This window comes from Ambystoma mexicanum, chromosome 1p (genome assembly GCF_040938575.1).
Source record: "Ambystoma mexicanum isolate Mex_15411 chromosome 1p, UKY_AmexF1_1, whole genome shotgun sequence".
NCBI lineage: Eukaryota > Metazoa > Chordata > Amphibia > Caudata > Ambystomatidae > Ambystoma > Ambystoma mexicanum.
The window spans coordinates 974,608,516-974,631,828 of record NC_090921.1 but is presented as its reverse complement, the minus strand read 5'-3'; the positions used below and the strand labels follow the sequence as shown (position 1 = coordinate 974,631,828).

The 23,313-nt window shown below is 50.3% G+C and overlaps 1 protein-coding gene across 2 annotated transcripts in view; it reads right to left on the bottom strand.

Moving 5' to 3' along the window:
- Positions 1-23,313, bottom strand: part of LOC138582601 (septin-7-like) — a 403,409-nt gene that overhangs the window by 71,257 nt on the left and 308,839 nt on the right. For both annotated transcript variants that reach the window (XM_069654032.1, XM_069654023.1), the window contains 2 exons: positions 21,064-21,115; positions 20,284-20,409 (listed from right to left, as the gene is read on the bottom strand). In XM_069654032.1, the coding sequence (XP_069510133.1) occupies positions 20,284-20,409; positions 21,064-21,115 (178 nt within the window). The remainder of the gene's footprint in view (positions 1-20,283; positions 20,410-21,063; positions 21,116-23,313) is intronic.

Here is a 23,313-nt window from a genome sequence, read left to right as displayed (position 1 = left end):
CTGTAGGCAGGTCAGAATAGGGTTCAGATGTAGGAAAAGTCAGGGTTCCAGAGGATATCTTCATCAAGTATTAGCTTCAGAGTTCGTTAAGTGTTCAGGGCCTTCACAGAAGGCTCCCTACATGCGTTTCAGCATTAGGCCTGGACAAATGGTGGGGGCGTACTCCGAAACATTAAAATCACGCACTCATCTTCAGAGTATACACGCAAGACTTAAGGTATTACCCAAGCAAACAGTACCTCAGCATAAAAGAAGAGCTTGTGGGTGGATGCCTTCAGAATTCAGCAGTAATTGGAAAAGCCAGCACCCCAGTGGGAACTGCTTCTATTCAGGCATATCAGCTGTCATGCTTTCGCCTGCCTGGCGTTTCTCCGATCGCGTATCGTTTCGAAGACGCTTCCACATTGCTTCAGGATCCAAGACGGCACCCGGATGCCGTTGCAACGCAGTGATGTGTGCATGGCAACCTCCGTTACCCGGAAATAAATGGAGCCTTCTATGATGACTCCTTGCATTGCAATTGTCATTGCGAAACGCTTGTGTGCGTTTGTGAGTATTGTTCCTCTCTCTCCCTCGCTGGTTCCTATTAGCGAATTTCCCGGAATTCTTCCTTATGCTTCCCCTGTGTCGCACTGCTCTCTCCTGCTCAGCCTTGCCGTCCGTCCATCCGTCTCTCTCTCTCTAAGACAAACCCCGGATTAGTGAAATTTCCTGGAGCTACTATTCAACACCTTGGGTTCCCCCCGACCCTCCCTCAAGGTTTTTTTGACCACCCCCTCCCCCCTAGCTCTCGGGGTAATCGAACAAGTTACTTATCTTACCTGGTAACGTTCTTTCGATGGGATGTTCCTCCGACGTATTCCACATCGTTGACAGTAATGACCACAGCTGTGCTGCTTCGGAAAACTTTCGGCGTAGGCGTCCTGCGTCAATGACATCCATACGCTGTCCCTCGAAGGCCTCCGTCGATGGTCGACCTCACTGGATGTTATATCTAGGATGCACGACGCCCGTAGCCTCATTTGTAGTTTTTTCCAAGAACGTGTGGCACCAATCTCCTGCCAGTGTGACTGCAGAAAGCCTTGCGGAAATGTAAGCTGCAATCGCATAGAAATTCTGTTGAGGGGCAGGCTGGGAGGGTACGATGTGGAATAAGTCGGAGGAACATCCCATCGAAAGAACGTTACCAGGTAAGATAAGAACTTGTTCTTCAAGGGGATTGTGTCCTCCAACGTATTCCACATCTTTGACAGACTCCCAAAGCAGTACGAATGTATGGAGGTGGGAAAAGAATGTATATTACATCAATTTAGAATGCGCAATCAAATTTCTGAATATAGGACTGCCTTACAAAAGGCCAAATCTTGCCCATGGATAGAGTCCAGGGAATAGTGTCTCACAAAGGTATGGACAGAAGCCCACGTGGCTGCTTCGCAAATATTGCGAATCGGGACGCCCCTTTGTAGAGCCGTGGAGGCAGCCATACCCCTTGTAGAGTGAGCCCGTAAGCCAACTGGAGGGTCCTTACCCGCCAACCAGTAACATTCAGAGATCGTCAAAATGATCCATCTGGACAAAGTCTGCTTGGAAACAGCCTGACCTAAACACCTTCCAGCATAACCAACAAAGAGCCGATTGTCGACTGACCCGGTACATCCGTGAGAGATAGAAACTCAAAGCTCTCCTAGGATCCAACCTATGGAGCCTCTCCTCTTCCTTACCAGGATGCGGAGGAGGATAAAACGCCGGAAGAATCGCCTTCTGGCTTAAATAAAATTCCGACACAACCTTCGGAAGAAAAGAAGGACGAACCCTAAGGACAACCCTACCCTTTTAGAACACCGTGAAAGGTGGCTTGGCGCAAAGTGCCTGCAACTCACTCACTCTGCGTGCGGAAGTAACCACAACTATAACCACTTCATCCATCCTCATAGAGGGGTGAGGGAAGGAGCCCACCCAGCCCAGCAGAGGATCCAACCCAGCAGAGGATCCAGGCTCAGAGCGTGCTGCACGGAGCAGGGCCTGCCTGACCCTGTCCCCATACGGTGCCTGACTCGCCCATGCTGGGCGCTGTGCGGCACGAAATCGAGGCTGAACCTCGTTTTCATCACGTAGATCCGCCGGCAGGCGGAATCGCCGGCCAGTCCGAAGGCCATACAAAGGCCTGTTCTTGCGCCCCAGGTCCCCCCCACTTCATCCATCCTCAGAGGGGTGAGGGCAGGAGCCCCCCCCAGCCCAGCAGAGGATCCAACCCAGCAGACGATCCAGGCTCAGAGCGTGCTGCACGGAGCAGGGCCTGCCTGACCCTGTCCCCATACGGTGCCTGACTCGCCCATGCCGGGCACTGTGCGGCGCGAAATCGAGGCTGAACCTCGTTTTCATCACGTAGATCCGCCGGCAGGCGGAATCGCCGGCCAGTCCGAAGGCCATACAAAGGCCTGTTCCTGCGCCTGTTCGGAGCACTGTGGGCCTGGGCCACAGATGCTGCCCCTTAGTTCTGGCAAGTGAAGGCTCCGGAACACTCGCTACCCCGTCTGCAGAACTATCCTGGGCCTCCGTTATATGCTTTATCGACTAACGAGGCGTCACTGATGAGCCAATGCTTTCAAGCATCCATATACCCACCTGGCCATGTGAGTAAACCAGCACTCTGCTATACCCAACACTTTATGCCCATTGTGCCAGTGTATTAGATGGATGGTCATCCAGTTCGTATAACACAGTCTTGACAACCACACTGTCTTAAGTGCTATAGCGTCTCACGGGGACTCTGAATTTAGGCGTTCTAGCTATAGACTGCAGCCTACCTGGCCTTGGTTGCTAAGACGCACAATATATCACTCAATTTTCTACACCCTTTCCTTTTTTCTGCCTCGCTCTGCACTCGCCCGTTTACTCCGGTGGCAAGTGCTGGTCTATCTATAGAGCCTAATACCTGTTTGGTTCATGAATGCTAACTGACCTCATTTGTCTGTGTTGTGCCTTATGGTCACTAGCAGACCACATTTAGACTGTTGCGCCTTATGGTCACTAGCAGACCACATTTAGACTGTGTTGTGCCTTATGGTCACTAACAGACCACACTCAGACTGTGTTGTGCCTTATGGTCACTAGCAGACCACATTCAGACTGTGCTGTGCCTTATGGTCACTAGTAGACCACATTTGGACTGTGTTGTGCCTTATGGTCACTGCTTTAGTCACTGCAGCTGCCCAACCACTATATGAAAATTGTACTCAGAGCCAGTCCTCCGCACACACTGCTCACGGCTGCACACCTCTCTCAAACCATACTGTGATGCAATGCAGATACACACAGACCACTAGAATTGTGTCGTACCCTATGGTCGCTAACAGACCACTAGAATTGTGTCGTACCCTATGGTCGTTAACAGACCACTAGAATTGTGTCGTACCCTATGGTCGCTAACAGACCACTAGAATTGTGTCGTACCCTTTGGTCGTTAACAGACCACTAGAATTGTGTCGTACCCTATGGTCGCTAACAGACCACTAGAATTGTGTCGTACCCTATGGTCGCTAACAGACCACTAGAATTGTGTCGTACCCTTTGGTCGTTAACAGACCCTCTGATGTATGCATTCTAGTCCATGTCAGGAATTGTCACACCTAGGTGCCTTCTGATGTATGCATTTAGTCAATGTCAGGAATTGTCACATCTAGGTGCCCCTGTTGTATGCTCCAACCTCACAACTAGTTGTATCCAATCTAGATACTATAGTGCACAGGCTGTACCTGACCGATTCTACCCGACTCTAACCAGCCACCATCTATCTTAGTCTGGCCTGCTCCCCACCAGCGCCACTAGACTCCACCGCCATCCACAGACCATGATCTTCTGGCTCGCCCTAACCATGTTCCCTTTCTGCTTAATACAGGACAAGGGAATAGTTTCTGACCTGTAACTCCATTTCTCCATCATTGGTATCTTTCATGGATTCACATGCTTAGACTATTCCCCGTCGTCAGACTGGGACCCCTCGGTACACATATATAGCCTTTTCCAAAGGAAAGCTTTCGACACTTTTGTGTCCCATCTAGATCCTTCTAGGACCCGCCTACGCATGCTCCGCAGGCCGTGCTAGTACAAGAGGCCCGCCCCCGCGGCTCCCCTTCAGATTTCGGCCCCTCCAAAGTAGGAAGGGTTACATTTATCACATACATTACATATGGGGAGGTTGGCGGGCGCATGTGAATCCATGAAAGATACCAATGCTGGAGAAATGGAGTTACAGGTAAGAAACTATTCCCTTCTCCAGCTTTTGATCTTTCATGGATTCACATGCTTAGAATAGATTGTATAGCAGTAACACTTGAGACGGCGGTGAGAATGTAATGTAACAATATATATCCTCACCCTACTACACAATGCATATCTACCGTAGGGATAAGTTAAGTCATATAACGTTGCCCACATAAATATCGCCTTTAAGAGGGTAGACAACAGAATCTCCACAGGTAGGAGCTTACCTTACTGAAACAGATGGCGCAGGACAGCTCTTCCCATCTGCACCTCGTCTGCATGCTGCCTGGCAAGGCAGTAGTGGCGGGTAAACGTGTGGGGCACTGACCATGCCGCAGCTTGGCATATGTCCGTCAGCGGAATTCCAGCCCATAACGCTGTTGGAGGACATCGACCTTGTAGAATGAGCTCTAGGATGCCCTTGCAGTGGCCTTCCGGCCTTAGAGTGACAAAAAGCAATCGTCGACGAGACCCATCTAGCCAATCCCTGTTTAGAGATTGCTTTTCCTCTCGTAGACGGACCATATGCGACGAACAGTTGCCGAGTAGCCCTGATGTCTTGTGTACGATGTAGGTAGAATTTCAGAGCCCTCTTAACATCCAGGGTATGAAGTTTTTTCTGCTGCCGATGATGGAGTGGCGAAGAAAGTAGGCAGAACCACGGATGATTGTTTGTGATATACCATCGGAACCTTCGGGACGAACATAGGATTAGTTGCCAGGACTACCTTGTCCTTAAAGAATCTTAGGTAGGGCGGGTCCACGACCAGCGCTTGTAGTTCCGAGATACGTCTGGCTGATGTGATAGCTATCAAGAATGCCAACTTCCACGAAATGAATTTTATGTCGGACGTGGCCATAGGCTCGAAAGGCGGTTTCATCAAGCCTGCCAACACTGTGTTGAGGCTCCACATCGGGGGAAAACGTTTCACCGGGGGAAAAGCTCGAAATAAACCCCGCATGAAGTGTTTTACCAGTCTGTCTCTGAATAGAGGAGACGACTGCCTCTTCCTTGTGAACCTCGAGATGGCTGCCAGGTGTACTTTTATCGATGAGGGGGACAATCCCTTTTCTGCCAAGAGGAGCAGGTAAGGTAGAACTTGTTCCGGCGTCACCAACAATGGTTGTAGGCCCCGTTGTCCTCTACACCATTCACAGAATCTCCGCCACTTATAGGAGTAAGATTTGTTATTAGAAGGGGCTCTAGCCGCCTGTAGAATGTTTTGGCAATCCTCTGAAATGTCTAAAGCACCGAACTCCGAGAAGTCAGGAGCCAGGACGTAAGGTTGAGACTGTCCGGGTCGTGATGCCACACCGTGCCTCTGTCCCGGGATAGAAGGTAGGGGACTTTCGGAAACACTATGGGATGTTCCAGCGATAGATGAGGAGGACTGAGAACCACGGTTGCCTCGGCCAGTATGGTGTCACTAGGATCACCCGGCAATTGTATCTGCGTATCCACTGTATTGTTTTCCGTATGAGGGGAACCGGGGGAAAAGCATAGAGGAACATGTCCGTCCATGGGAAGGAGAACGCCTCCCCCACCGAACCCTCTTGGGGCCATCTGCTTGCAAATTGCTCGCATTTCTTGTTGTCTTTAGTCGCGAAGGCGTCCGGGGGGTAGGTGACCCCATTTCTCAAACACTTTCCTCAAGTGACCCGTGTCCATTTCCCACTCGTGTATCTGGGCCATGCTTCTGCTGAGGGAGTCGGCTTGGCAGTTCCTCACTCCTGGAAGGTGATGAGCCACGAGGGAAATTTCGTGCTTCGATGCCCAATGCCATGTTTTCTGGGCTTCTATGGAAAGAGTCCTTGATCGTGTCCCTCCTTGTTTCCTCAGATAAAACATGGCTGTTGTATTGTCGGTCTGTATTCGCACTCGCGAACTCTTGATGTGTGGTAGGAACGCCTTCAAAGCCCATCGTACCGCTCTGAGTTCCAGTACGTTTATGTGTAGGAGTGACTCCGTTGGAGACCAGCGACCTTGCGTTTGGAGAGCACCCATGTGCGCTCCCCATCCGGTTAGGGACACATCCGTAACTATGGTGCTCTGAAACTCCGGCTCCTGTAGGGGCACACTGTTGTTCAGATTGTGGGAACTCTGCCACCACTGAAGGGTCCGACGTAGCTTGTCGTCGTCGATGGTTATCCTGTCCGACCACGATCCCTGAGCCTGTGTCCATCGGTCCGCGAGGAATTCTTGGACTGGCCTCATGAATAGTTGAGTTTCTCACCAAATGGATGCAGGATGCCATGGCCCCTAGGACCGAAACATACTTTCTCACTGAGATCCTGGTATTTCGCCGTAGCCGGGCCGCTTGTTGAATGAGTCTTGAGGTCCTGTCGAGAGAAGGTTTCACCAGCCCTAACTGAGTCTCGAACTGTGCCCCCAAGAATACCAGCGTTCTCGATGGCCGTTTAGAGGATTTCTCGAAGTTTATGGCGAATCCTAGCCGTTGTAGAAGCTGCATGGTGGCTTGCAGACTTGTGTTGGTCGACGCTGGGGAGGATCCCCTTACCAGCCAGTCGTCGAGGTATGGGTATACATGGTGGCTTTGCTTCCTTAGCCAGGCAGCCACTGGAGCCAGGCATTTTGTGAACGTTCTGGGGGAGGTCTTGAGCCCGAAAGGAAGAACCGTGAATTGGTAGTGAGTTCGCCCTATTACAAAACGTAGGAATTTCCTGTGTTTCCGACACATTGGAATATGGAAATACGCGTCCTGTAAATCCAGGGACGCCAGGAAATCTCCCTTTTGAACTGCGCGGATCACTTCCTGCAGAGTGAGCATCTTGAATTTCAGGCTCTTTAAGGACTTGTTGAGATCGCGTAAGTCTAGAATGGGGCGCCATTTGCCGTTCGGCTTTTTTACGACGAAGTATCTTGAGTAGACTCCTTGACCTCTCTGTGATGTTGGAACTAATTCTATCACGCCCTTCGCTAACATGAGTGTAACCTCTTGTTGCAGTACCTTCATATGGGACTGAGCGGTGAACGCAGGTGGAATTTGCGGAGGGTCGTGTTTGAATTGCAGAGAGTGTCCGTTTCTTATAGTGTCTAACACCCATTGGTCCGTCGTTATCCTTTCCCATTCGTCGACATATGCTGAAACTCTTCCCCCCAGAACGGTTTGTGGTATGTCACTGCTGATCTTTATTTTGCTTGTCTCTCGACGACGATGGGTATGATGGTCGTTTTCTGGAAGACTGGAAGTTTCGTCGACGGTTAGCCGATTGTGAGGCACGTCGGTATCCCTGGGAGGGGTAAGCCGATCTGGCAAAGGATCTGTCTCCAGAAGTGAATCTTGAATTACCTGAAGCCCCTCTAAAGGGACGAAAAGACTTGTAACTTCTGCCACTCTGGAGGGCACCCAATGAACGTGCCGTGTCCGAATCTTCTTTCATTCCTTTTAGGGCCTCGTCCACCTTCTCACCGAAAAGAAGGTCTCCCTCAAAGGGCATATCCAAGACCTTGTATTGCACTTCTGGCCTGAGGTAGGTACACTTAAGCCATGACTGTCGACGCAATACCACCCCCATTGTTGACTTGCTTGAAGCCTGACTCAGCGAGATCCACCACGATGTTTATTGCGTGATTTGAGGCTTCCTCACCCTCTCGGACCAGTAGCATCGCCGCCTTCCTCTGTTCTTCTGGAAGATGATCAAGCAGCGGAGCTAGTCTGTGCCACATCTCCCTATCGTATCTGGCCACAATTGCCAGAGAGTTTGCGGCCTTTACTGTGGTCGCTCCCACGGAGAGCACTTTCTTGCCAAAGGCATCTTGGCGTCTCGCTTCGTTCTCAGGAGGAGTCGTGGACTTGTGCTGTGCCTTTGCCTTCCTCGCTGCTGCCGCCGACACCACCGAGTCCGGTGTTGGTTGAGAGGATAAACACTTGGGGGTAGACTCTGGAGCCTTAAACTTTTTTTCTAGGCGTCCTTTCACTGCTGGTTCTGAGAATGGTGTCTCATTGTCTGCAACCCCTCTTTCCATACATGGCCTAGTATTGGTATCAAGAACACCGACCTCCTTCTCTTGCCCATGTGGTCGAACAAAAAAACAGTCCTTTTTCTGTTCTTCCTGGGACAGACCAAATTCTTTGCATGCCTTCATCATAGAATGGAATGACGCAATGTCGTCCGGAGGGGACGGGTGAGCTGGGCTTCTGGGGTTTTCCAGCTCCGCCTCTGACTCCCAGGTAGGGTCCCCGGAGGGGGATAATGAGATATCCGACATGGCTCCCCTGTCAGACTCCGAATCTGGCAGCTCACCCTCCTCCTGTGCCAGAGTTGAGATTGACGTGCGTGGGTGCGTCGGTTGACGGGACGGGCCCGGCTCGTCGACGGGTGACTGTGGCAGGCTTGCCTGGGGTAGTCGCTGGTCCAACGACTAACAAGGACTGAAGCGTGGACAGAATATCCAACGACAAAACCGATTGAGGAGAGGGGCAGATACCGGTGTAACGGATGCCCTCGTCAACGACTTGTCAGCCGCTCGTAGCCCTAGGTCTGCTGGGCCAGCAACTCTCTCGTTCTCGTCCTCCGAGGACAGCAACATAGCTTGTTCTTGTAGCAAAGCCTCCGGGGGGGTCGGGTCAAAGACTTCAGGCCTCCAGGCCTCCTGTAGGACCCCCGTCGACGAGGCCCTCATCGACGCCATTGTCGACGGGACAGTGGATGCCCCCTGTGCAAGTGGCAGGGAGGCGGCCGATGACTGGACCGCCGTCGACGACGTAGACTTCGCAGGTGGTTTTGGCGGTCCCGCCTTCTCCACACTGTGCCCGCTTTTACTCGACTCTCGACTTGTGGTCGATCTGTGATGATCGCCAGAGGAGGATTTCCTTTCCTTCTCATGCTTTTTTGATGAGGATGATTTCTTTGCCGAGGAGTCTCTAGTGGAGTGACTTCCAGACGACTCTTTTTCCGACGGTCTAGATTTCTTCGCCGGTGGTTCCGACGAGGCCGCGCGGCGTGATGTTTTCGCTGACTGTGTGGAGCCCACCTCCGAGGGGGGGGGGGTATGCCCCCGCTCCATCATTCAGCCATGCCACCAGGCGTCGGTTCCGGTCTTTGAGGGTTTTTTGAGAAAAACGCCTGCATATGTCGCAGGTATCCGCCGAATGGTGAGGGTGGAGGCAATATATGCAGTCCATATGTCCGTCCCCCTAGTAAAGCTTTTTTAAGCCGCATGTCGCGCATGGACGGAACAGCGCTTTTCCTGACACAGAGGACATTATACTGTACTCGAAATCCAATAGCGCAACCTAGTACAAAACAGTAAGACAACACGAGGAGATCCCACTACTTTGGAGACGGTTGAAATCTGAAGGGGAGCCGCGGGGGCGGGCCTCTTATACTAGCATGGCCTGCGGAGCATGCGTAGGCGGGTCCTAGAAGGACGTAGATAGGACACAAAAGTGTCGAAAGCTTTCCTTTGGAAAAGGCTATATATGTGTACCGAGGGGTCCCAGTCTGACGACGGGGAATATTCTAAGCATGTGAATCCATGAAAGATCCAATGCTCAATCACCTAGCACCACCTTATCTAGCTAATAAACTCACCCTGAAACCTGCCACCAGATTCACCAGATCCTCCAACACTCTTTGCCTACTAGTGCCCAGGTTCCACCTAAAAAGAGCTGGAGGGGTAAGCTTCACAGTGCTTGCCCCCCCAACTCTGGAACTCCCTACCGCTTAACATCAAAACTGTCGAATCCTTCCAGATCTTTAGGAAGCAGGTCATCAGCTGGCTGCTAAACAAAGAATAACACCACTAACTCTAGACCCGTGCGGAAACTGGCTTAGACACTGTATTTATTCTGAAAATTGTATATTGTACGTACTGCATATGTTCTGTTTATTGACCACTGTATATGACAATGCATTACTTACCGTAAAAGCATTTCTGATGGTTGTATCTGCTTAGATTCACATGCTGTGCATAGGTACGACATCCAGTGGTCACTGCGGATTATTGCATTTTGTTTTTCGTAGTCGAAAAAGGGACGTCGACAAGGCGTGTCTGAAACACTATCCCTATAGTGACGTGCGTTGTACCCACAATCCCTCACGCGTCGAGGTCCCTCTGTTTGTATTTTTCTGCCCTGAGGGAGCCTTCTAGACGTGAGTGAGTACAGAAAAGAGAGAGAGATAAAGGAAGTCTATGTTCCTTCCATCCGAGCGGGGAGGAAGGGTGGGCGCACGTGAATCTAAGCAGATACAACCATCAGAAATGCTTTTACGGTAAGTAATGCATTGTCTTCTGATGTTTGTTAATCTGCTTAGAATCACATGCTGTGCATAGACTAGCGAGCAGTACCCGGAGTTGGCGGTGGGTTATGAGAAGGAACAGTAGAGAAAAGGTGTCGTAATAATGCCCGTCCCACCTGGGAGTCAGATCTAGAGTGTGCATCTAGACAGTAGTGTTTTGTAAAGGTGTCCACAGAACTCCAGGTAGCCGCTTTGCAGATGGACTCAAGGGGAACATTTGCAATGAATGCTATGGATGCCCCCGTGCCTCGAGTAGAGTGTGCTCTTGGCCTAAAGGGCAGTTCTCTCTTAGCAAGAGTATAGCAGAGAGTGATGCATTGAACAATCCATCTAGAAATAGTGGACTTTGAAATCGCATCTCCTTCTCTTCCTGCTGCCACCGAGACGAAGAACTGATTAGTCTTCCTCAGTGGTCTGGTTCTTTCCATGTAGAACATGACCGCTCTGCGTACATCTAGTGTGTGCAGAGTCCTTTCTCCCAAATTGGAAGGATTTTGAAAGAACGTTGGTAGTTCTATAGATTGGTACGTGGAATTTAGAAATAAATTTCGGGGCAAACCTAGGGTGAGTGCGTAGAACCACTTTATCTCTGTGAACTGTAACGAAGGGGTCTAGAATAGAAAGAGCCTGAAGTTCACTTACTCTCCTGATGGAGGTGATAGCTATTAAAAAAGCAGTCTTAAGAGTGAGGTGTTTAAGAGATGCTTTGTGCATGGGTTCGAATGGAGAGCCCATGAGTCTGGTAAGTACCACATTAAGGTCCAATCCGGGAGCTGGGTCAGCTATCGGGGGGTGTATTCTCTTTACTCCCTCCATGAAGGCTTTTATAACAGGGATTCTCCACCACGACACCTTGAGTTGGGAAGTGGTGTATGCAGAAAGTGCCGCTAGGTGGACTTTAATGGAGTTAAACACTAGACCTGAATCCAAAAGGTGGGTCAGGTATAGGACAACATGTGTGGGAGAGCAGTCAATAGGGTTGATGCCTTTACTCCTGCACCAGATGACAAATCTTTTCCACTTGCTAGAATAGCAGTGGCGAGCGTTAGGTTTTCTGGCTTCCCTGAGGATGTCCATGCATCTTTGCGGGAGCTGTAGATGTCCGAACTCTATGATTTCAGGAGCCAAGCTGCTAAATTCATGTTCTGGGGGCATGGATGTAGAGTCCTGCCCTTGTCCTGAGACAGCATGTTGTACGGGCAGCGGAGTCTCACTGGGGGAGATAGAGACATCTCCATCAAGTGAGCGAACCATGGTTGACGGGCCCACATTGGGGCCACTAGTATCATGGTTACTTGTTCCTGGTGCATCTTGTGCACCACCCTGTTGAGAAGGGGAGTCGGGGGGGGAAAAGCGTAAACAAATTTCCCTGACCATTGCATCGACAGACCGTTCCCCTTGGATTGGTTCTGGGGGTAACTGGAGGCGTAACTTAGGCATTGTGAGTTTTCCAGGGTTGCGAACAGGTCTATTTCTGGGAATCCCCATTGTGTGAAGACGTCGAAGACGATGTCTTCGTGCAGGCGCCATTCGTACTCTTCGGGCAGGGGGAAATCTCTGCTGAGTCTGTCTGCCAGCAGATTGAGTTCCCCGGGTACATGTAGTGATAGTAGGAACATGTCCTGTTTGAGAGCCCACTTCCATATATTCTGGGCCAGCTTGGACAGGCCTGGAGAGTGGGTGCCCCCCTGCTTGTTGATGTAGTACATGGCTGTGGTGCTGTCTGTAAGGACTATTACTGTTTTGCCTTGTAGGTGTTCCTGGAAGGCTCTTAGCGCTTTGAACACAGCTAGTAGCTCCAGTAGATTTATGTGTTTGGATGCTACGTTCGGAGTCCACACTCCGTGAGCAGTCTGATGGGATAGGTGCGCCCCCCATCCTGTGAGGGATGCGTCTGTGGTTAGAGTGGCTTCCGGCGCGGGTGTGGCAAAGGATTTCCCTTTTTCCATGTTTTCCTTTGTCCACCACCGTAGCGAGAGAACCAAGGCTTGCGAGACCACAACTAGGTCCTCCCATAGTCCGCTGGCCTGACACCACTGGCTGTTGAGCCACTCTTGCATTGGGCGCATGCGCAGGCGCGCGTGAGGTACCAAATAAATACACGACGCCATCATTCCTAGCAAGCGCATTGCTTTGCGTACCGTCACCTCTCGACCGGTCACATATTGAGGGATCTGAAACAGCATGTTTTGGACCCTCTCTTTGGAGGGGAAGACGAGGCCGTCCCTTGTTTGAATTAGAGCCCCTAGGAATTGCTTGATTTGACTGGGGTCTAAACTGGACTTCTTTTCGTTGATGGAGAAGCCCAACTGGAACAAAAGGTCTACCGTCTTTTGGGTATTGGAGAAGCATGTTTCGTAAGAATCCCCTGTTATGAGCCAGTCGTCGAGGTAAGGGTAAACTGGGATGGACAACCTGCGCAGGTGGGCCGCTGCCACTGCCAGCACCTTCGTGAATACCCTTGGTGCTGATGCTATGCCGAAGGGTAGCACTTTGAACTGGTAGTGTTTGCCCTCTATCATGAACCTGAGGTATTTTCTGTGCGCTGGCAACATTAAAATATCAGAAGTATGCATCTTTCATGTCCAATGTTGTCATGTAATCTCCCTGAGAAAGCAGTGGGATCACTTCCTGTAAGGTTACCATACGAAACTTTTGGGGTTTGATAAACTTGTTCGCTGGGCGCAGATCTAATACAGGGCGCATGGTTAGATCCTTTTTGGGTACAAGGAAGTACACTGAATAAATGCCTTCCGTTACCTGAGATAGAGGCACGACCTCTATGGCTCCTTTTTCCAGAAGTTGTTGTACTTCTTGGAGAAGGATGGCAAGATGTTCCGGTGTCATGCGACGTCCCCTCGGGGGTCTGTAGGATGGGGAACTGTTGAATTCGATACAGTATCCGTGGGCTACGGTGGAAAGTACCCAACGGTCTGACGTTATCTCCTCCCATGCAGGAAGAAAGGATGTTATCCGGCCCCCGACCGGTGTTGCATGGGAGGGGACGCGAATCTTCGCGTCACTTGGAGTTGTTGGGGGCTTGGGAGCCTCTGGGGGTGGATCCCCGACCTCTCCATTTACCCCGGCGTTGGCCTCTTTGGCTGTACTGCCCACTATTGGTCTGGTAATTGGTGGCAGGGTATTGTTGATGTTGACTTTGTTGTTGTTGTTGGCGTTGGCCACGAAAAAAGCGTTTGTTGCCATAGCCGCGTCTGGTAGTGGGCTTAGAGATTTGGTCAAGAGTCTTGATAGTATCGAACTCTTTTTTAGCCATCTCTAGAGCTTCATCCACCGCTTTCCCGAAGAGGTTCGAGTCTTCCACAGGTTTATTTATTAAAGACGCCTGTGTCTCCGGTTTAAACCCTGAGTTGCGCAGCCATACATGGCGTTTTAGGAGTATTCCCTGCACCAGGGAACGTCCCGCTGTTTCTGCCGCGTCCAGAGAGTTTTTTACAATGCTCTGGTTCACCTGTGTTCCTTCGCCAATAGTTGAAAGTAGGCGTGTACGTAAAGGCTCCGGTGCTTCCTCGGCGTCCTTGCGCAGTTTGGCCCACTGCGCGTCTGCATAGCTAGCAAGCAAAGAATTGTTGTTCGCAATTCTTGCTGAGAAGGCAGCCGAGGAAGTTACTCTTTTTGCAAGGGCATATAGCCTTTTGCCCTCCTTGTCAGGGGGTGCCTCACTGGTGGAAAGTGGTACCCCTGCCCTCTTTCTAGTATTAGATACTACTAGGGAATCCGGAATGGAATGTCCCCTAATGTAGAGCGGGTCTGAGGGAGAAGGAGTGAAAAGTTTTTCAATTCTCGGATTGACCCCTTTGATCAATGCGGGAGTGGCCAGCGAAGGGATGATTCTTCTCTTCACTGAAGCTAGGAGGGGAATGGTCTGGCTGACCGGGGGTTTCTCTTTAATTACTCTTTCCACAAAGTCTAATTCTGGAGAGAGCTCCCCAGTGTCCAGTTCGAAATGTGCTGCTGCTCTGCGCAACAGTGCATTGAAAGTGGGCTGATCGTCAATTGGAGACGTGTTCCTAACCGGTGAATTGTCAGGAGGATTTAGGTTTAGGACATCAGTGTCGGAATATACTGATGGGGATTGCCAGGGGTGCGAAGGTCCTTCTTCAGTGTCTTCTCTGAAGCCTTCTTCTATAATGTCTGGCCTGTCTTCCAGACATTCCTCCTGGTTCTGTCCTTCATCGTCCATGAAATCATCCTCCTCCTCCAAGTATTGTTCCTCCCCAGTGAGGTCGTATACGTTATGGAAGTCTGAGGCTGTGTCCACCTGGGGATCGACTAGCCTCGGATTTTTGGCCCTGGGGTCCTCCGGAGGCCCTTCTCTAGTCCTCTTGGGAGTTTGAGAGGTCTGGGTATTCATAAACCTTTCCATCCTCTCCATACAGAGGGAGTCTTTCCATGGTTTCATGGGGTACCCCAGAGCGGTCTGGCGGGGGAAAAATAGAGTCATCTAGCTGGAAACGGCTCGACCTCTCCCAAAGCGTCGAGGAAAGTGTCCCGTCGCCCTCCGAAAAACCTTCAGGTGTGCTGGGTGACCCCCCGACTGAAGGGGGTAGTCCCTGCCTCCCTTCGGGCTTTTTCGGCATGTCTTTCGACTTGTGCGTAGCGCTCGACGTGACTTTCGGCGTACGCTTCTGGGCGTCGGCTACAACGATCCTCGCCAAGCTCTCGGCGACTTGTTTGTCGGCGACTCGTTTGTCGGCGGAAGCTTGCGTTTTTGACGCTACGGGTGTCGATCGCTCTAGGGCGGTATGCGCCTTCTGTTGATACGCGCCGGCCGATGGTTTGGGGGCGGCGCCCTTATTTGCCGAAAGCCCAGTCGCTGGTCGCGGCTGCGAGAGGGGCTTCGAACCCGAACGGTCCGAGGAGGCCGCCGGTGGAACCTGCGTCTCCTTGGGCGCCGAAGCTCTCCGTCTTAGACGAAGAAGAGCCGTGGGTTGTGTGCTTAAGTGTGTTTTTGTGTGCGTCAATGTCGCCGGGGTGTTCATCCCCATAAGCAGGGCGTGAGCCGAGCCCGTCGGGGCCGGGGACAGACGACGAAGCGCGCGAGCGCTCCTTAGAGGGGTTTTCGACTTCCGTAGCGGAGGTCGTGTTATCGCGTTCCTCGTCACTGTCGGTGGTAGCAGCGGCGGGTGAACCTTCGGCCTTCGACATCGCGTAGGCCGCCCACCTTTTAACCCTACGGTCTTTTAGAGTTTTAGGCTTAAAGAAGCCGACAAGCCGCGCAACCTTCCTCCTTGTGATCGAGGGGCAAGCAGCGGTTACACCGTGAATGCTTGTCCTTCCAAGTAAATTTGCCTTTGCAAAGCGGGCAAAATCTAAAGGGAGTCCTCTCCATAGCCGAGGTAATAATTCGTGATAACCACCCCAAGGGAAAGGAAGGGGAAAGGGAAAGGCATTCTCAGAAAAGAACCAGAGATGTCCCACGACCCCACTCTCCCTACTGTATATGGCCTGCGAGGCCAGGCCACGTGTTCGGCAACGCCGAAGGATCTCCTCCGCTCGACCCTCCGTCGAAGATCTTGCTCGGCGGAGAACAGCTTCACAACTGCGTCGAGGGAGGGGGTATGTATTTAATATTAATGAGAAAACGACCAAAGGTCGAGGAGATGAAATTTGCAATGTCTCTCGAGGAGCTCCGCGTAAAGGCGACCAGTAGCTGGGCGGAAAAAAACAATCTGAGGGACCTCGACGCGTGAGGGATTGTGGGTACAACGCACGTCACTACACGCCTTGTCGACGTCCCTTTTTCGACTACGAAAAACAAAATGCAATACTCCGCAGTGACCACTGGATGTCGGACCTATGCACAGCATGTGATTCTAAGCAGATTAACAAACATCAGAAATATGTATATATTATAAACCTGTACGAAGTATGCAACACACAGATACTTCTCAACTCTAACCAAATTCTTAAGCGCCCTTCTACCTCTGGGTTTGGAGCGCCATACAAATAAAATAAACAAACAAACACAGTCTTAAAGGACAAGAGTCTCAACGGGCAAGAAGGTAAGGGCTCAAACGGAGCTCCCATTAGAAACTTTAAAACCAAATTCAAATCCCACCCCGGCACCTGGAAAGGCGACGGTCGAAACACATTAGTTAGCCCTTTCAGAAACTGAAATCAAAGCGATCTTAAAATGAGAACATTCCTCAGCACTTAAATATGGACAGCGCCACCAGGTAACCCTTAATGGTACCTATTTGCAGTCCCTTGAGGGCTAAAGCAAGCAAAAAAGACAAAACCAAGGGAATTGAACATTGGAAAGGATCCACATTCTGTATCCTGCACCAGTCGCAGAACTTCCTCCAACGGCAACGGTACAGGGATTTTGTTGCGAGCCTCCTGGCCAAAAGCAACACCTCCATCACGTCTTCGGGGAGGTCCCAATCCTTATACCTCAGCCTTTCAGATACCAAGCATGAAGGCTGAGAGACTTGACCTCTAGATGGAGAACTCGACCTCCCCTGCCGTGAGAGAAGATCGTCTTGGTAGGGAAGACGACGTGGAAGGCAGATGGACATGTCTAGAAGGTCCGGGTACCACGCTCTTGGCCCATGACGGAGCAATAAGGATCATCCGGGAACCGAACCTCCGTAACCTCTGCAACACTTGTGGAATGACAGGGACTGGAGGGAACGCGTACAGCAGTGGGAAGGACCACTCCACTACGAACGCGTCCCCTAAGGCCCCTCTTGGAGTAAATTCCTGAGAGCAGAATCGTTAGCATTTCCGGTTGACACTGGTGGCAAAGAGATCCACTTGTGGGGTTCCCCAAAGGGCGAAGATCTCCAACAGAACTTCCTGAGCCAGCTCCCACTTGTGAGAGACCGTGTTCTGCCCGCTGCGTTATCTCCGGCCAGATGAACTGCCGAGATCGAAATTTCCTGCTGGATGGCCCAGAACCAGAGCTGCATCGCCTCCCTGCACAATGGGATTGACCCTGCCCCCCGCCCCTTTGTTGAGGTAGTGCATGGCCACTGTTTTGTCCGTCATAATCAGGACATTCTTCCCCTGCACAGATGGGAGAAAAGCCTTCAGGGCTAGGCTGACAGCCCACAGCTCTAACAGATTGATGTGGAGTCTGGACTCCGACGGAGACCAACGGCCACTGGCTGTCAACTCGTTGTCATGAGCTTCCCACCCGTCAGGGATGCGTCTGTCACAATCGTCACCTCCGGGCCAAGGTTGCCAAAACGGAGCCCCCTTCAACAGATTTCCTTCGACGGCCCACCACAGTAGGTCCTGGGCGACCGAGGGCGGAATCTGAACGTGATCCGATATCCTGCCGGAGAACTGCGACCACTGCATCTTGAGAGCACACTGCAGAGATCTCATCCGCAGCCTGGCCTCTGGCACCAGGAAAATGCAGGATGCCATGAGGCCGAGCAACCTCAAGAACCCGAACGCCAGGAGACTCTGGCCACGTTGAAATTTGTTCACCATCTGCAGAATGTGATGAGCCCTCACCTGGGGAGGCGAACACACCCCCAGGGATGTGTCGAACAGAGCTCCGATGTATTGGAGCCGCTAGGTAGGTGTCAAAAGGGACTTCTTCAAATTGAGGGAGAAGCCCAGCTTGTGAAGGGAGTGGCAGGACAGATGATCCAGGGCTTGCTCAGGAGAGCGTGCCCTGATCAACCAATCATCCAGGTAGGGGTAGACGCGAATCCCCCCCTTTCCTGAGATACGCTGCCACCACCACCATGAGCTTGGTGAAAACCCTCAGGCGGAGGTCAATCCGAACAGCAGGACCGAAACTGAAAATGCGAGTCGCCAACCGCAAACCTCAGGTACTTCCTGTGCTTGGGATAAATCGGCACATGAAAGTAAGCATCCTTGAGGTCGAGAGACACCAACCAATCCTGAAGTTGAAGGTCCTGGAGGACTTGAGAAAGAGTAACCATCTTGAACTTGTCCTTCCTGAGGAGCTTGTTCAGCCAACGCAAGTGCATGATGGGTCTCAATCACCCGTCTGTTTTTCGGATAAAAAAAAAATAAAGGGAATACCATTCCTTGTTCCTCTCAGCTACAGGCACCAGTTCTATGGCGCCTTTCTCCAGCAGGGAGAAATCTTTTTGATTAGGGCAGAGAGTAGAGGAAGACCGACTGAGAAAGAGGCTGTTGTAGTAGTCCAGCCTAGAGAGACTCCGGGCTCATATAACAGTGAGCTTCTGGGGGAAGTGAGAAAAGGAAGAATACCTATGAGGAGGTGCAGCTGGTAGTGGGCCTACTTGGCAAGGTCCGTTATGTGAGGAGAGGAGAGAGTGGGGTCGACTATGATACCAAGGTTTTTAGCCTCACAGGAAGGCAATGGAAGATGGCCCAAGGAGGGCAACCAGAGAGAGAGAGGGAAAGCAGGACCAGGGGTCCCAATGAGAAGGGATCTCTGTCTTACTGGCATTAAGGCAGAGATCACTGGAAGCACACCATTTCCGATTCACGGATAGACAATCGGGAATGAGCAAGGAGGCTGAGGGGAGCCTGAAAGAGAGCAGAGTCCTCTGCATAATACTGAAATTTAGAGCAGAAGGTAGAGCTCAGGTGGTCCAAAGGAGCCAAGTAGACATTGAAGAGTATTCTTTCGGGGTAACTATTGGGAATAACTGTAACCTCCCAGCTAACATTCCTCAATCGTGAGGTTATGCCTGCCAGCATCGATTACCACTGAAAAGTTTACCCTTCTAAGTGACGCACTGTTCTACCATTAGGTTAGATGGCTTCATAGCCTTCCCTCCCGATGGACAGCTTTGTACAGAGGGTGCAGAAATCACCAGAAAGTCCCAAAATATATTTTGTTGGGTGATCAGAGTGACAAAAAGACAAACATCTGCAACCGGGAGAAACTGCCAGCAAAATTCAGTGCACTCAAATTCACTGTAATTTTTTTTTTTTTTTTTTAAAAAGGGATACGAGTGATTGTTAGTAATGCACATTAAGATGGCAAGATTGATGCATGTCAGGATGCAGAGGTGCAGAGCCTGTATTTTGAGGTTTTAAATTGACACCATCTTTTGAATAGTTTACTGGCCTGTGAATCTAGGCTGGCCAAAGCATTGGAAAAGAGCAAAACAAACCGTCTATTTTGGATAAAGTCTCATTGACATCACAATTGGTTAAAACACAATTCGATATTTTCAGGAGGTTGGCATTTCCGTTTTGTCGTTCATTTTGTGTATACAGTTTCAGATTTTAATTGCAAACCCATTTGGGGGTACAAACGCAACACTTGGAGTATGTCAAGCTTAGTTTACAATGGGCCTTGATGGAGACCTGTCCAGGCAACATTACATCTAATCATGCAAGCAGCACTTTGCGGGATCTTCAGCTTTTATCCATACCCAACAAGCCCCAGTTAACGCAAATTGTCCATCCTAAAACCACCCTTATTCACTTTATCGCAGCAGGTACTTTGCAAGAGCTTCCTGCATTCCTGGTTCCATCAGTGAGCACTTAACCCTGTACCCTAACCCAGACAGTATATGTCAAGCTCTGCGACATTGTACTCTACTGTGCTTTGGTGAGTAGAGCATCACAAGCAGGTACACCACCAGTTTGCAATGTCCAAGGTATTCCTAGACGGCCCCTCTCACCCCACATACACACACACACACACACCTTGCAAGGCAAGCAGCCTCCCTATATGTATACGAAAATGCAATCTCTTCCAACTCTCAATGAGCTTCCCCCCCCAAGATAACCCCAAGGTTCCCTTCTACCACCCTGCTGTGCGGCTCATACTTGGTAAGTTGTCCCTTGCTCCGGGTGTTCTCGACTCCGTTGCAGGTGACTGCAGTTAGCTTCTTGCTTCGATAGTTTTCATAGTGGACGTTGTTGGTGACATCCTTCAAGTCCTGCATGTGTGTCCTGAGCAGACAAAATAAAGTCAGTAAAAAGCAAACATTTTACACACCAATCCATACAGAAATGTGATTCTCTAATAAGCAGCTCAGGTGGCAGCCAATCTACATTCTCAGTTCATGGGGTGATGGCATTGCAATAGGAGTTGTGTGGGGTATATTAGAGTAAACAAAGGAGAGTGCCTATGCAATAGACCCCCCCTCTGCCAAAAAGGGAATCTGGCACCATAATTGAGAACCAAGGTCAGTAGGACAGCAGATTTTGGGAGTGCTAGAGAAATTTGTTCTAGCATCCCTCGGTTAGGGCTCAGAGGTGCGGGGGGACTCCATTCTACAATTATCATGAAAGAGGGTTGGTACTTTGCTGGATTATCCATGGTCTGTCCCAGGTGATGGGGTGGAGTAGTGATGCAGTGGAGAGCATTTTTTCTAGACTGTGAAACTGGATGCAAGATAACGGGGAGACAGCGTGGAAGCAAATGGATTCTATTTCTTAGTATGGCCAGAAGAAATCTGCACCATGGAATATCACTACAGGATGTTTAAGGAAATCATAAAGTGTAGAGCGGGTGGTTAACTGGAGTACACAAGTAATAGATGAAGGAATGCCTGTTCTCCATAGCAAAGTCCAACAGTTATTCTTATAGAATTTATGTCTCACCTGATTAACATGTTCCGTAGAATGGTGAAGTCACAATGCTCGCCATTCTCAACTAAACAAGACAAAGATAGAGCTGTCAGGGTTGCAGAAAGACACGGGAAAGAATCTGAATGTCACAACACTGCTCAGGATTTACATAACTACAAACACAATTGAAGTACTGCAGCTAGCGAACAATGCCCCTATGCTCACTACTACATCAGCACAGATTACACCTTACGGAACACTTGCAGGCAGGGCATATTTGAGAAAGTATTTGCATGGATAAGTCCTCACAAGAAAGAAGGGGCCATCACCACAGGGTGAGAGCGCAACAATCAACCTTGTGAGAACAGGCCATAGCAACAAACCTTGAGGAAAGGGGCGGGAGTAACGGGTTAAGACAGGAGAGCAACTGTATTGTGATAAGGAATAAGTTACTTACCTATAACTCTGGTTGCCCAGCACTGGTATCTTTCATAGATTTACATGCTGTGAATATTCCCCGCCGTCAGGCTAGGAATCCTTAGTAATGTGTACTATTACAAGCTGAGCATGTCCAAGGCACTAAGAAATTCATCTTGGAACTCTTGAATATTTTCCTATACAACAGTTTTTTGAGATTTTGAGTCAACATTCTACCTTCAAGCTGCAGGAACTATGAAGGGTTCATCGATGGCACTAGCATATGCAAATATGTTCATGTTTCATCTAGAGAGGACTTGCTTATTAAACAATCCCATTTTGGGCAATAAGGTGACGTGTGGGAAATCATACATAGATGATGTGTTTGGACAGGGACCATCAAAGAATTGGGAGAATTTCTATTATTCAACTCTATACATGATCTGATTAACTTTACGTTGGAGATCGGAAGAACATCACTACTCTTTTTGGATGAAGAAATGTGCATAACAGAACAAGGCTTTGACACAAACGTCTATATGAAGGGCACTGATTTGAACAACATCTTACATTACAGTAGCTTCTATCCTAGATCGATGGACAGCTTGCCGTATAGCCGGTTCTTACAGCTTCAGCGTATAGTTTCTTATACAGCTAATATAGAAAATACATTTGAGGAACTCACAGACTTCAGCAAAGAGGCTATCCTGAGTAGGTAATTTCTAAAGCTAGGATGAAGGCTATATCAATGGATAGGAAGGAACGACTGAGAACTAAGACAAGGGACTCAGATTCCATTACTACATGTCACAAAATACTCAAAGCAAAGTACACAGATCACAAGAATTATGAAAAAGAACTAGGGAATACTGCATTGCGACTCACTTCTTGTTAAACTCGCTCCTAAACCACCAATGATGGCCTTTAAGAGAGGGACTAATATAAGAGATGATCGTCCCGTAGTTCTGGTGTAGCGGGATATCGCTGCTAGATTTATTTTGATGGAGGCATGAGCCAACCCCGCCTTGGCCAGCGACAGAAGGTACAGCAGCACTTGAGGGGCCGTAATTCGCAGAGGGTTAATCTTCTGTGCACGGCACCAGACAGAGAACCTTTTACATTTGTGTCCATAGCACTTGAGGACGCCCTGGCCTTTGCAAGCACCCCCTTGCAGTCCACCGGGATATCCTACCCTCCAAACTCTAGCGCCGCAGGAGCCAGGCCTGCAAGTTCAGCGACCTGGGGTCGTGATGGAGGATGGCGCCTCCTTCTCTGGAGGGAAGATCTGCGTCCGTCGATAGTTTGACTGGGGGGGGACGCTGACAAGTCCAGAAGGTCCGGGAACCAGATTGGTCTCGGCCACGCCAGTGCAACTAGGATCATCCTGCACTGGGACCTCTTGGGATGGTTGACGAGTCGCAGTAGCAACGGCAACGGAGGGAGCGCATACAGGAACAGGCCGTCCCAGGGGGAACGAGAAAGCATTGCCCATGCTCCTCGGCTGGGGAAACCTGCTGGTGAACCTCTGGCACTTTGAGTCCACCACCGTCGCGATCAGGTCGATCTGGGGTTTGCCCCATCGTCGGAAAAGCCGATCCACTTGGTCCTGACGCAGTTCCCACTTGTGGCACGAGCGCAGCTCCCTGCTGAGCGAGTCGGCGAAGGTGTTCTTTATCCCTGCTAGGTGGAAGGGCACCAGAAACATCCATTGGGCAACGGCCCAATACCACAGATCCTGGGCCTCCTTGGATAGGGCCGGGGACCTGGTTCCTCCCTGCTTCCGGATGTAGAACATCATGGTGGTGTTGTCTGTGAAGATCCTCGAGAGCCCAGAACACTGCTCGGAGCTCCAGGATGTTAATGTGG